At 38.4% G+C, this 14762-nt stretch overlaps 1 protein-coding gene across 3 annotated transcripts in view; it reads left to right on the forward strand.

Annotated features, from left to right (window-relative positions):
* Window positions 1-14762, forward strand: part of MPPED1 (metallophosphoesterase domain containing 1) — a 65445-nt gene that overhangs the window by 34722 nt on the left and 15961 nt on the right. For all 3 annotated transcript variants that reach the window (XM_071816471.1, XM_071816472.1, XM_071816477.1), the window contains exon 4: window positions 1432-1657. In XM_071816471.1, coding sequence (XP_071672572.1) covers window positions 1432-1657 — 226 coding nt within the window. The remainder of the gene's footprint in view (window positions 1-1431; window positions 1658-14762) is intronic.

Raw genomic sequence — 14762 nt, forward strand, 5'->3', positions numbered from 1 at the left:
TCAATGTGTAATTATAAATTTCTGAAAAGAGTTTCCGTTAATAAATGTTCTAAATATTCCACATGAAAGACTGGAACCTGTACAATCAATTTTTCTAATACAGGTGTTAGAAGTATCTGAAACTTCAGAGTTACACAACTGTTTTCCTTTGGCAAATAATGGGTCAGCCATGTGGCATCTCCTCTGGGCTAGCACTGTTCTCTGTCTTCCATTTCCATAACTCTGAATCATGCTGTTGCATTTTATTCTTCAATCCTACTCATGCCAACTTTTGCCATTACATATTGACTGGTGGTTTACTTTTTCTAAACATCCTACCTCTAGCTTAAGCTTGGGGTCATCACTAAAGGTTTTTATGTTATCAAAAATTTTTATTTTAAATTTTTATTTAAAAAATGACAAGATTGCTGCTACGCAAGGTGGGCCTCATTTTCAAGAAAATATTTATTTCTACTCCCAGTCTCCTGCTCTGTCTTCATCCTGATGCAAATTAATAGTACAGAAGCACTAATGAATGCAGCTTTACACAGTTTCTGTCTTTGGTTCCTCTCAGATGTACTTAGGTTTCTGAGGAGCTTTTTGAGACAGGTGATGCCTGCTCTCAAGAGCAGAATCCAGTTGATAGTTAGGTGGAAAGTTTTCTGTTTCAGTGCTACTCTAAGGAACAACCCACATTTGTGGGGATATATATAATCTTGCCTTCAGCAGAAGGTTGTTGTAAGGCTTTTCACTAAATACGGGTTGTAAAATACTCTTGAACATGAATCACTTGAAATTATAGTCCATGGATCTAAGGAAGTCACTGAGAAAATGGAGTTGAAAAAAAACATGGGCTAGAGGCAAACTGCAAGACTTCTCTGTGCGATGAGGAGTTTTGACAGCTAAACCCAATCCCTGTCTTCATTGAAGGTTTGATCTTAATGTCAGGGCAACGAGGGCGGCAGAGCCCTCTTGCTGACCCAAGTTCTGAGTCTGTAAGGCCTCCTCAATACAAGCTGATTCAGACCACAGCTCTGGGAGAAGAGAGCTGACGTTATTTTATGAAGCGTTGCGGCCAATTGTCTTTGAACCCTCATTTCTGTCAAAGAGTTATCATCACTGTCACAGTAAGTGATACGTGCAGCACAAATGGCAATTAACTAGAAGTAAATAGTAGAGCAGAAGTCTGCAGACTGGTTTTTAAGGTTGATGGGTTGAAAGTAGTTTCAACATATTAATGCTAGGCATACTAAATCATAGTATGCCCTGAAAAGGACAGTGATGTCATTTACCTGAAATCAGCAGCAATTACAGTAACACATAGTAGGGATATGTTAGATTGTTTGAAATATGTGAGCATGTTATAGGAATCGATAGTATTTTGTGAGTATCTGTTTTCTTTTATCAGGTTTTCCACAAAACAAGTAATTTGTTTGTTTTTCACTGTTTTAGGTAGCCTGCCCTATGAATACAAGATTGTGATAGCAGGAAATCATGAATTGACCTTTGACCAGGAATTCATGGCTGACTTAATCAAGCAGGACTTTTACTATTTCCCCTCTGTTTCTAAGCTGAAGCCAGAGAGCTATGAAAATGTACAGTCTCTTCTAACAAACTGCATCTATCTTCAAGACTCTGAAGTGACGGTGAGGGGATTCAGAATATATGGCTCCCCTTGGTAAGCAGGTTTTTAAGCATACATAACAAAAAATATTGTTGATTGCTATCACATCAGCCATTTTGTATGCATCAGCTATATTTGGATTGCTGTGTTAGGAAGAAAAGTAATACTCAGTTCGATAAAGTTTTTGTATTTTCTTGTAATTAATCATTCCTGTGACAAAATAATGTACTATGGGTATTGTTAACTGAATAATGGTGGGGAAAACGTAGTGTGCTCTTTAAACTCTCAACCAGGAGCAGTTCTCTAATGTAGTCCATGTAGGGGGTTTTTGTGTCATAAAATATGTTTTCTATACTTAGTTCATGTAATTACAGGTTAATTTTATTGCAAGGGTACATTCTTTTGACAATTTCCATCCTACGGATAATATTTAAGGTTCATTAGTGCCTACAGTAGTCACTTAACACAGCAAGCTTGTTTTAGTATTTGTTTAGGCTTTTTTTTTAAATATCCCTCAGAATCTTACTTTCTTTTATACAGTAATCACTTTCCTCAAGGTATAGTTGAGCTTTTAGACTAAAGTCAACAAATCAGTGGCAACTTAGTATTTAATGGATTTTGCTCTACTGTATGGAGTGAACACTCAGAACTCCTTGACAGCGTTGGAGACAGATGGGCTTTGGCTTCCTGACCTCCACCTTGGACCTTGTATGTGCTGCATCTGTGTCTCTTGCGTTACATTACTACTGTGTTATTTCTGCTAACAGGACTGGAAATTGGGTCTTTTATGAGCATTCAGTATATATTTAAAATAAGTAAAAAAAAAAAAAAAAGTTTTAAAAGGTAGGTTTTTAAGGGAATCTGTTATTCTTTTAAAATCACATCAGGCTGGAATGTAGCAAACAAGTTGTCAAACCTGATGCATATATCCCAATGTGAATTTTCAGTGTGAATAAACTGTGAAATATCTTGGATATTTTTGTTTTTAAATGAAAATTGGCATTTTCCCATTTGGTTACTTGAGATGGGTGTTAATTTTCTCTGAGCTTATTATTCTACATTTGTCTACATTAAATAGCTCCCGTCTTAAATGCACACTTCTCTCTCTCCCTCTTAGATCTCCAGATCTTCCTGGGTTTTTTTCAACCTACCCACCTGCTGTGTTGTAGTTCATCTTCCTCTTGTGTCTACTTTGTATTCAATCAATGTACAATTTACTTCATTTTCCAAATTATTAGGGAAGATATTAGATGGTATCAGTCCCAATATTAACTTCTGAGAAATGCCACTTGGCATCTCTTCCCATTTTGATGTTCAACTGTAAATACCGTAATTATGCTCTGTTTACAATATGTCTGGCAACTTCATATCTTCATTGCAATATTCATAACCAAGCACCATATTTCCAATGTCAGTAATAATTTTCCAGTCAGTAAAGTACCAAAAGTCTCATTAAAGTCTAGATAAATCAAATTAAAGTAAAACACTATCTATAAAGTAGCACTAAGTGGAGGCTAAAGGAAACCATTTGAACTTTCTGTGTATGATTAGATCTGTAAACATCTGTTGAGAAAACTTTTGTCCACCCACTAACCCATAAATAATGTTTCTGTAAAATCAGATCTGCCTCATTCCCTCTGTGTGCTAATCCTGTCATTTTGCACAAGTTGTCTAAGCTATCTGGCATGAGCTATTCTTCATGAAAAAAGATTGCTTTCCATCTTTTATGCATCTTCGCATTATATCTAAACTTCCACACAACATGTTTGCCAGTGTTGCTAACTCATCTTCCACCCCCTTATGCTCCTGGAAGATGGGTGTTGTAAGGTCCTTTCAAGATCTTTGCTTACTCCATGTGGGAGAAAGTCTTGATGCAAGTCTTCCAGCCAAACTGTGTTTTTTGTTTGTTATGATGCAATACTGCATGAAGTTTCCCTGCTAGTTGATGTCTTGTCCAGTGAAAACAGCAACAACAATAAGAAGTTGTTCTTCATCAGTCTATCAGAACAGCAGATGCAGAAGTAACGAAGTCACAGCAACCAGCCCACTAGTCAGAAAACTTAGGATGAGAAACAGCTATTTTGTGTGGGTTAAACTTGCTGCCTTCTAGATTGAAGGCTGTAGTACAAGTCTGTGCCTACTGATCACTGTTGTTCTTTAGCATTTCTTTTTGTTTCTGTACTTCGTTCACCCTGAAAAGAGAGGTTTGTAGTGTTATCTCTAAAGAACTACAGAATTTCGGTGAACTTTACCTGATGAGTCTTTTTTTGCCCTTGCATCATGAAGCTAGTCCTTTAGAAAATGCTTATCGTCCTAGTCAAGACTTCAAAATTTAGAGCTCTTTGAGATCTCAGAACTCAATAAGAAAGCTAAATTTAATGCAGTTGCTGTTCTAGTATCCTAAAATACTTTATTTTCCAGCCTTGAAAAATGAATCTAGCTTTTGAATTGATTTGTTTAATTGGAGAATTCCCAATTACAGTTTATGTTTGCTGTCCATACATGACACTATTTAATGAGTAGGTAAGCAATCTAGAAATGAAAAGACTGTGGCCCCAGATCCTGCCTTTTCCTTTCTGGTTACAGCCCTGACCTGTCTTACTTCACCCTGTGTAAAAATAAGTACAAGCTATAGATATCCCTCCTTTATAAAAGAGGTTGACTAGTAGTTGTGAAGTATTTTGAGAACTCTAGAGTAAGGCCTGAGTGAATGCCAACCAGCATTAACGTAATGTGTGTTTACCTGTAGCCATCTGTGATTTTATATGTGACCTGTACACAATTAGCTTGTACTTCTGCTTAAGATGTTTTAGTTGCCAAGTAAGCCATGAGAGCTTGATTGGTTTGCGTAACATGCCAGTCTCTAAGGCCTTTTAAATATGTACCATTTGTGTGTGGTTAAATATTTTCAAAAGCACTTGGGTATTCTGACCTCTATTATTATCTAAAACTCTGTGGTTATTTTTAATTGCATAGAAGAAATGAGACACTGCCTTGTCTCAGAAACCAACACTCTAACTCTCCTGGGCTCCAAGGGCAAGATTTCAAGTGCCAGATTGACCCTCTACTGACTAATGAAAATTTGACTGCCTTAAATGTTAATTACGCTAGTATTATTATCAAGCAAGAAGTAGCCATTTTGAAATGCGAGCTGCACAGCACAAAAGCTGCTATTTAGGAATTAGTATTTGCAACACTGGTGTCTTGGACCACACACTATAAGTATAGATGATGAGGGAGAGGAATATAAGAACATTAGATACTTCATGAGAAACTTGGGAAATACCAGGGTGGTAAATGTGTCTAGTGCAATCTGGAATTTTAAGGTTGGCTGTACTGGGCCTAGTGGGCTGATGCTTTTGACAGTGCACTATCCAGTGTTGTTGCCAGATCTGGATGAGCACGGCATCAGAAGGAGTACAACGTACTTCCTTCTACTGTAGAGAGGTGACAGAGATACCATCCTTCCATGTTTTCAAGACTTGGCTAGACATGCATGGCTGACCAGGTCTGGTGGTGGTGAGTGGTAGGGAGTTGTAGATTGGAATAAAGATCTCCAGAGGTCCCTTTTGAGCAATGCTTTTGTGATTCTTTTAGTCCTTCTGTGGGGCTAGAGCTAGTATCAGTGTTGATACTTGAACAGGTATCAACAGAGCCCTTACAACAGTGAGCTTTGCCGTTGTTAACAAACATGCTACAAGCAGTAGATGGTCCTGACAGGTGGTTTGGAAGCCAAGAAGCCAAGATAATGGTGGAAATTTGAATTTGAGTTTGAAGCAGGAGGTCTTTCCTGTGTCATCAGGCTGGGTTTTGTTTCTATGTTGATGTCATTCATGGAACCATGTTAATAAGTGATCAGTGAGTATTTCAGTTATAGGTTTTCAGCCTTCAGTTATAGTTCATTACCCCCACAATGCATTATTATTTTGCAGGAAAGAGTTTAAGCGTTGGCTACAGTGGGACTGAAGGTAGGCCATCCAATCCACTTGTGCCTCTGCACTGCTGAAGATTTTAATTGCACACACACACCTTGTTTGCACAAAAATCCCTGATGCATTCAGTACACAAGATCTGTGTTTGCTGAACGAGTCAACTGTATTTTATTCCTTTGATAGTCATTATGCAGAATTGCCATGTAAAAATAAATGCCTTTAATTGTGCAAGTATGTTTTTGTATGAATGTGAGAACACCTGTTTAAGGTTTGTACATGCATGTGTGATCCTGAGTGTTGCTATGTCTGCTTCTTTGCTACACAAGGTTCTGATAATGTGTTTTTCTCCCGTTGAGTTTTGTACAACTGAATAAGTAAGCAACTTGGCTTTCTGTTTTTCTGTTGCATGCAATACCTACTGATAAGACCCATGATCAATAAGCAGTTACTGTTTGTGTCTGCAAAGGCTATGCTGGCTGTTCCCCCCCATGTCTAGTATTGCACCCCTGCCCAAATTTACAGAAAATGCGTGCATCTGCAGAAGAACAGGTATTCTGTGTGTATGCTCTGATCTTGTGGAAAAAGGCAGGAATTCCAGTGGCATTTTCTGTTAAAAGGTGGATTACTGTGCATTAATGGCAGGGTAAGAGTACATTTTTTACTTGCCATAGCAAGAGAAATGCAAGTGGCAGAAGGAAGACATCTTCCTTGCCACTGAACCTCCATCATGCTTCTAGGCAGCTGTACAGAACTGCAGGAGAAACTTTGCTCCTTCTACCCTCAAACAGGCCTACAAGGTGGCAGGAGAGCATTTTATCTCTTTTAGCTTTTATTTTTTTCTTCTCCACAATGTGGAAAAGGAAGGGACAATCAAAGCCCTCTTGCCAAACATATGACAATTTCATATTTCTAAATGACATATTGGCCTGGATAGAGTAAAGAAGCCCTTTGGAACGAGATTGCCTCCAGACTCATTATCCAGAGAGTGAATTTTTGCTTGGCTTTGATTATCTGGAGGGATCTGCGCCTGTGAAACAGAACCTCATTTTTCTTTTTGCAGAATTACCATTTTTTCTAGTGTCTGTGTATCCTCATTTCCTCCTTCATTCTTTTGTTGAAGGCCATCTGGAACTTCAGAAACTTTTATTTCCCAGTCAGGGAAAATGGGAGTGCAAAGATTAATATCAGCCTAGAAAGACATTTGTGACCATTTGTCCTGAAGTGACAGATGCCTGGGCTGGACCTTGGGTTTTGGCAGCTTCTCTTCAATGGAACATTGATGAGATGTGGCCCCCGTGTGTTTACACACAGGCCAACAGCTCTTGTACAACATTGTTGTTCTGATGATGGCAAGTGAGTGAAGGAGGTTAGGGGTGTGTATATGGGGAGTGTTTTTCTTCTGTTCAAGTATTGTTTTCACTGAGCTTAGCATTCCAGGTCCGGGCCATTCGGTGGGCTCTGGCTATGTCAGAGAAGAAGGCTGAACTCCTTCAAGCGTAAAAAACATCAACCTGGAGGTTGTTTTAGTGAGTGTCAGCCACCACATCAGCGCAAGGCAACCCTGACAGGGAACTGTTCTCCAAATCTTCATCCCACTTGGATGTGAGGGCCAGAAATCTATTCCAACTTGTTGGCCCTTTTCTTGGTGCATTGCAGCTGTCTGTACTATTCCAGTATCTTTACTTCAGCTGTGTAGCCCAGTGTGATCATGAGTGCTTAGCTACAGGTGTGTAACTCCCATCTGATTTGATATTTTCTGGTCTGATTTGTTTTTTCATCATAAAGTAGGTGACTTTGTTTTACTCCTTCTCAAGTACTCCCTCTGTTTTTTGTGTGTGTAAATGCGTGTGTGTGTGTTTGCACTTTGCATAGCAAAGCTGGCAACTTCCGTGTATAATTTGGGTAGTTTCAAAGAGCAAGTAAAAGGCAAAACGGGGCAAACTTCTTTTTGTTCCCCACAGGCTCTAGACCACCATACCCTAGGTCTTTGTTTCACTGCCTTCCTCCTCCATCTTTTCAAGAACAGCTATAATAATAGTCTCTTTCATTCCTCACTGAGCTCAGATTCCATAAGTAAAATCATGTAGCAAAGATTTATAGATTCATTTCATGAGAAGGACACGCTTTCATTTTGCCAGTGATGAATCACCTAATGTTTACTTTCCCAGACATTGTACAGATCTTTAGTCATTGAGGTGAACATCAATTAAAATGAAGCTGTATTAATATAAAATATTGACTCCATTTAACATAATGTGTATCCCAAGCTGGGAGCGTGGCTTCTAGACACAGCATCAGTAGCAGTTCAAGGTGTTACATTGTAAGTTTCATTTCCTGTAAAATTCACAGAAAATAATAACTTCTGCGTCAAAGTGACTACTCCTATTCTGAGTTCTTATGCCCCCTTTCAAATGTGAAAAAAACCTATTCAGTACTTTGCACAGGGCTAATATATATAGGGACTCAAAAATTTGTGACTTTTGGACAAAACCATTCTAGAAGTTTTTCTATGTAAAACAGCTGATCCTCCTGTGTTCTGTTCTTTCTGCACCCTCACTTGTTCAAAAGCTAAAAATACAAATAACTACTGTTTTCTAAAGCAATAAAATACCTCTCTAAAATTATTGCAAACCTCAGAATAGATAGATTTTTGAGCAGGTAGCTCGTTTTTATGTCTAGCTCTGCCAGTGCTATAGTTTTGTATGTATGGATGTGGAAATGCTGGATGTGGAGATACTACGGCGTGCTGGGTTTTGTTTGCTCAGAAGTATGTTTTAAAAATGGTAGAAGTTCCCTGATTTTTGAAGTTGGGAACCACTCACAGCTTTTTCTAATTTGTGACTTTGAGGCAGGCAATGTGAGTAATTTAGGTAGACTGATATGGTTCTTGAAGAAAATGAAAATCATGGGTGGGAATAATACACTTCACTCATAATTTAGAATTGAGGCATCTCAAGTTTCAGAAATTTTGGAGAGAAGGTTGGCATCTAAGACTACCTGATGTGGCTGCATTACTATGGTTAGAATGCTGAAGGTGTTTTATTTCAGGTGTTCAGTAAAAGGTAGGTAAGATGTGACAGATGTGTAAGAAGCAGCAATGTGTTTAGAAGAGAGAAAGCAAAATTCATCATCCTGTTAAAATATATTAATTAACACTCTGAGGCACATAGATATAGGTTTAATTGTATTTTAATAGAATGCTGGAGTGATATTTTTATTTCCTCTTCCATACCTATCAGAAACCATTTTCCATTTTGGAAAGTGCTGCTTCTAAAAATACATAAAACCACAATAGACTGTAGTTTAGCTTGCAGCATATGGAAGATCGTAAGAATGGTTTTTCCTGCAAAATGATTTTGATCTATTAAATTCAGCTGTTCAGGGAAGGTGGTGGGGAGAAATGGAAGATATTGAACTCCTGAAGTGTGAAAGGCTTTTCAGCGGCAGAAAGTGAGAGTTAAAGAGTGCATTCTGGTTGTTTTAACATCAGAAACAGATAATTTTTTTCCTCCTTTAAAAAAAAAAACAAAAACAAAAACAAAAGCAAAAACCACAACCAACCAACCAAATGGCACTTTGCTAAAATTGGTGCATTTCGTATGATAAACACATCTTGGAAATACAGGAAATGTGAGTGCCATTCAGTAGACAGCAGGTACACAGGTGCTATTGCTCATGTGGGCAATCATACTGAATTCAGGAGAGGTCTTTTTAATGAACACTGCTGTACAAATTAAGTGACTGAAATGCATTAGCAAGAATCATTAACATTGCTGAAAAAAAAGTGTACTGAATGAAATAAAAATTTCGCAGACTCCAAGTGAAGTTTCTCTAGCATGTTAAAGGACCTTACTTGTTATTAACTATAATTAAGCTCTGCAATAGGAATATGAGTGAATGAAAATGTAAACTGAACTACACCTACTTTCGCCCACAAATATCATCAAAGTCAGACCAATGTGATAAATTCTATTAATTACGTGCTCCTGAGAAATTGTATTTTTCCATTTCCCACAAGATTTTTTTAAGGTCGCAGCAGTTTAGAATATCTCTGTTCTCTTTTCTTGTTAACAAACATTTCATAAAATGTTTTCTCCCAAATAAAATTTCTTCCCAACGTTGCCCAAGGTGGAGGAGTCTGGAACAGTTCAATCGTGGAATAGTCACAATAGAGGAAAACCAGCAAGTCAGACTCCTTCGTGTGCTGCTAGTACATGGTTGCGTATTAGGGATATGGATCAATTCTCTCAACACATTTCACAGTGACCTCTCACAGAGTGACCTGAATCTATTGCTGAAACCAAAGGTTCTTTTCACCCACTTTGCAGTTGCGTTCTTCCACTGTGTCTGTACAAGTGCAGGACGTTACACTGCTAGTGCGTGCATGTATGCTGAATATAGACCAGAAATTAGAGTGATTTCACATAAGATTTTTTGGGCAAATCTTGTTCCTTGTGCTGTCTGAACACATTGTGTGGCTTTATATTTCTGTTCGTGAGTGGAGATTTGTATTTGCTTGTTTTGTTGTGAATGTTTCTAGCTTTAGTTAAATTTGAGAGCAGTTGAAAAAATATATTGCTTTAGTTTAATTAGCTTGGTAGAAAAAAGTCCTTTCTTGGGCAGTAATTATTAGTTGTATATTATTAAAAAGAGGTAGTTCACATTCGGTTACTTAGCCGAAATAATTAAATCTTCTGATCCAGTAAACTAGTTCACTTTGGATTCAGCTGGTTTTTAATTTAATACCTATAGAAGAGGAGACCTGTAATCTCACTACAGGGAATTGGCTTCACTTTCCTGCAGTTCATAAACCACAAGAGTGAAATTGCAATCCCCCACAGCAGTTTTCTCTTTATTTTTCACATTTGCTGAAAGTTTAATTTTATGAGACTGAGCTGATTTTAAAGTTAAAGTGCTTTTTTTGTTGTTGTTGTTTTGGCGCATTTTTTCCCCCATTTTTTCTTGAACAAAAGGACTACCAGCGCTATCTGTAATCTGGGCTGTAGTCTCAGGCAGCAGCAATTTCAGGATGTTTCAAAGATGTAAACACAGTTGGGTATTGCGATGAGCCCTTTGGCGATATTCCAAGAGAAACACAAACACATAACTAGTTAGGGGCGGAATCTACATGGAGCCGATTCTCAGCTGTAGTGAACTGGCAGAGCTCCGCCAGCTTTTGAGCCATTTACACCTGGTGAAAATCAGCCTCCTTACTTCACAGTAGCTTCTATGTGTGCGCTTTCCCTAGGTTTTTACACGGTACATGTGTTACTACATCAAGAAGTAGATGGTGACTTGACACTGTGCTCAACGTAAAGAACTGTAAATAGAGTCACTGTCACAGGAACTAATTGCAGCACAGTTCTCTGAGTTCTTTCTCTTTTCCCTGACCAGATTTTAAGGGGAAAAGTAATTTACCACTTGTTGTGAAGCTGTTTAACATTGTAACGCTTCCTTTGGATTTGTTGTTCATAAATTAATTTTGTTTAATAAACTAGCATTGTTTAATATGAATTAATATGAGGATTTTCTTCCCCAGTAAGGTATTAGAATAAATTGGAACCAATATTAAAACAGAGGGCTGCAGCTGTGTGTGTCAGGTATTTCTAATTACATAATTTACATCAGATAAGTATATGATTTTTTTTAAGGTTATACCAGAATGCCTCGCTAGCTGAATGAGCATCCAGGTGTTAAGGCTGTAGGTTTTTGATGTAGAAAGTTACACTGTAGCAGTTGGTTTCCACCGCTGTACTGTAGGGTGAATTTAGGACACTAGGAAAACATAAATTTGGAATTTAGGATTGCTTAGATTTCATGCACTTCAGGTGAATACATGGTGTATGAAGTATCAGTATGTGCTTTTTTAAACAAGTTCATCTGTTGCTAAATTGAAAATGTTAAAAATAATACACTTTATGCATATATGCACATGTGCTAGATTAATTTACTAGTTTTGGAAGCACTTCCATGCTTGTTTAACTCAAAATGGCTTTGAATTTTCTAAGGAAAAGAAGGTAAAAAAACAAAAAGGAAGGAAAAACAGAAAAGAACTGGCAGACAGTTAGTCCATATGGTCTAATTACTCCTGGTGTTTTGAGAAAAGAATGTAAACCTGGTGAGTTACTAAACTGAGAAGTGGCTACCGTGAGGGCCTTTTTTATCGATTCTCAGTGCACCTATTACATATCCTATGTATTTTAGTCATGTTTCACCTAGGATAGCCCCTCCAGGAGCTGCATCCTTAAAAAAACCCACAAGTATAGGATCTGTATTTGAAGGGATATTATTCCATCTCCACAGTTAGCAAACTTCTGCAGAGTCTGAGAGGACTGCAGCAGACACTAACTAGCTGGCTGGGTGGAAGAACATTGTTTTTCTTCAGTTGTTGGGTCATTTGATAGTGAAAGACGATAAAGATGCTATGCATCGATGGGCCTCAAATTATATTTCCTTACTGGTTGGCCCATTCACGGCAAGTTTTACATTTAAAATGAGATGCTGACTGTACTGTGGACAGAGAGGCTGTTAACTCCTCCTCTCTCTTAACCCTTCTTCTTTCTGTGACTGTCAGCTGTCAGTATGTGAAGTACAGTCTGCATAACCTGGCTGTACTTATATTTTTACATATTGATAATCTAAGAGACTGAGGGGACAGACTCTGAGACATGAGCAACTCAAGACCTTAGCCTTGCTTTAAATGTGTAAGACTGTACTGAAAGTCTGTACAGTTCTGTACTCTCAGCATTGGATCTCTTGGCTAATTATTCAAAATCAGCTTTTACCTTTTTTTTTGTTGTTGTTTGGTTTATTTTATTATTTTTTAAAAATATCAGATGGGATATTATCTTTTGGCTCCTAGCAGAATGAAATAAACTATTTGCATTTGGTGTTGTCATGTTTTAAATTCAGTCTTTCATTTTTTTTTCTCCTTACCTGTTATCTTCTGTTTTCTTATTATGAAGCCAAAGTAGATTTCATTGTATTTTTCTTTGTTTTATAACAGATTAATGTTCAGAAATGATCAGTTCGTATTAGTCACAGCTCATTCTTTCTTTTTTTCCAGTCAGAGACGTATGAAATCCTTTACTAAACAAAAGATGAATGATTTCATGTATAACTCAAATTGCAAAAGAAATAATTACTGACAAAGGGCCATGTTCTGATTTTTACCCTCCTTTCCTTTTGTGAAAACAATAATTTAATTTGATTCAGGGTTTCAAGAATGACAACCTCAGATGCAAAGCGAGTAAGGCAAAAAACCAAGAGCACAGCAGAACTTTCCCGAGGAAGAAACGTTGTCGTGGCGAGCAGACTGAGGGAGGGTCTGAGTTCAGTTTGCTTCTCCGTACAGCCCCCTAAAGTAACGCTATGCAAACCATCTCCTGTCTTAGCTCCTACATTCCCCTCCCTTCTGCTTTCTCCTTTCCCCCTGCTGAGCTGTACTTTGTGGCCATGTGTTCCAGGGGATAATCTAATATGAGATTATCCATCATTTGCATTTATTAGTTTTAAGTATAAGGCCTTAGCTTTCATTAAAAAAAGCCCTGCTTCCAGTATTATGAATGAGTGAAACTAAGTATTTTTTTTTAGGAACTTAATTATTTTTGTACACTCCTTTTGTACCTTTTCTCTAAAATCGTACTACTCTTGTCTCTCACATGGAAGTTGATCATTATATGTCTCCTAAAACTTCTTGAAACTTCTGAAACCTGTATGTCTATAAATCTCAGTTTCACTGTTAAAATGCTCAGATACCAAGATGTTTGAACGGTATTTGAAAGCCCATAAACAGTGTCCAGCAAGTCCTTCTTTGCACTAATGGTCTAGAAAAATGAGTGTTATTTCACAAGTACTTTAGATGCAGAAACAGCCAATACCGCTGCCCGGCCCCCCCCCCCCCCCCCCCCCGCCCTGCAAAAAAGTGCGAACTTGTATAAATCCTTACTTGGAGGGAAAATTGAGTAAAAAGCAGTAGAAGGACTCAGTTAACTGGACAGTTATGTAGTGAGGAAAGGCTAAAAAGGTAATTACAGACATTGGGTAAATTAAAGTAATGTAAAAATATGAACACCTGAAGGATGTGAACACCAGGCAGGGATACAGCTTATATAGTACTGTGTATCTGTGTTCACAGGTCTGTAGCTAGTTATAATAGTAAGATTAAATCAAGACCAAGAAACTTCAGTCTCCAACAGTGAGATTTCTTTGGCTGGGAATCAGGATGTGTTGGAATTTTACCTGTGATCGCCACTGCTGAATCTAACTACATTTCGGTGCTCCCATGACCTGTCACTTTAACCAGTGTGACTTGCAGTGTGCGTGGTCCAGTCTTCTAAACTTTCAGTATATGTGGCTCTATAATTGTCAGGAAGGGAAACAGCAATGAGAAGAGTGATTTGGTCCGTTGTTTGCCCACTGAGCTTCTTTATAGTCACTGGCCAATATCTGGTTGTTTTCCTACCCGAGAAAAACGCCAGCTGCTGTGGAGGAAACACTGGAGCAAGTTACATGTGTTTCTGAACCTTTTAAGTGTGTTTGTAAGCAAAGGAATTCTAGGGAGACAACCTGCCTTTGAGCTGCAGAAAAGATTTCTGCAGGAAACTACAGAAACGAGGAGACGTGTTGTGTTTTCATTTTGCATTTTTTGCTATTAAGGTGTTTGCAAGATGCTGCCCATCAATCCCTTTGATACGCTAAGGGCCATTCAGTCAGTTACCACCTATGGCTCTCCACGGGTATTGGCCTATGCCAGGGACTTCTCCCTTGAAGTTGAAGAGAGTAAGTGCCTGCTGGTGGCAGGATTTGTTTTATTCAGCTGGACAGCCTGGAGGCAGCTGCTGCAGTAAATCTTGCAGTTCCAAAGTTCTTGTGGTAGCTGACACCCCACAAGCACTGCGGGCTGTGATGCACTGGGAATCTCTCTTTGAGGGGCTGCTGGCTGCTTGCTGCCTTCGTTTGTAGCTGATGACCAAGTACCGTGGGGGGTCCTCCTGAGCTGGTAAGTGTACGGAGAGGAAGGAATCCATTCTTGAAGTTAAAATGTTTAAATTGAATCAAGGTAACAGAGAATCAGATTTCACTCTCTTACTGCTTGTAATAGAAAAATCTGTGCACATAGATAGGTTTCCCCGGTCAAGTATCCTTTTTTGTGTCCCCTTTTTGTGCATCTGCTGAGCAGATTGAGATGGGTACCAGTGGCTTGAAAATTGAAAGCCTTCAATTTT

Source organism: Patagioenas fasciata, chromosome 1 (assembly GCF_037038585.1).
Source record: "Patagioenas fasciata isolate bPatFas1 chromosome 1, bPatFas1.hap1, whole genome shotgun sequence".
Lineage (NCBI taxonomy): Eukaryota > Metazoa > Chordata > Aves > Columbiformes > Columbidae > Patagioenas > Patagioenas fasciata.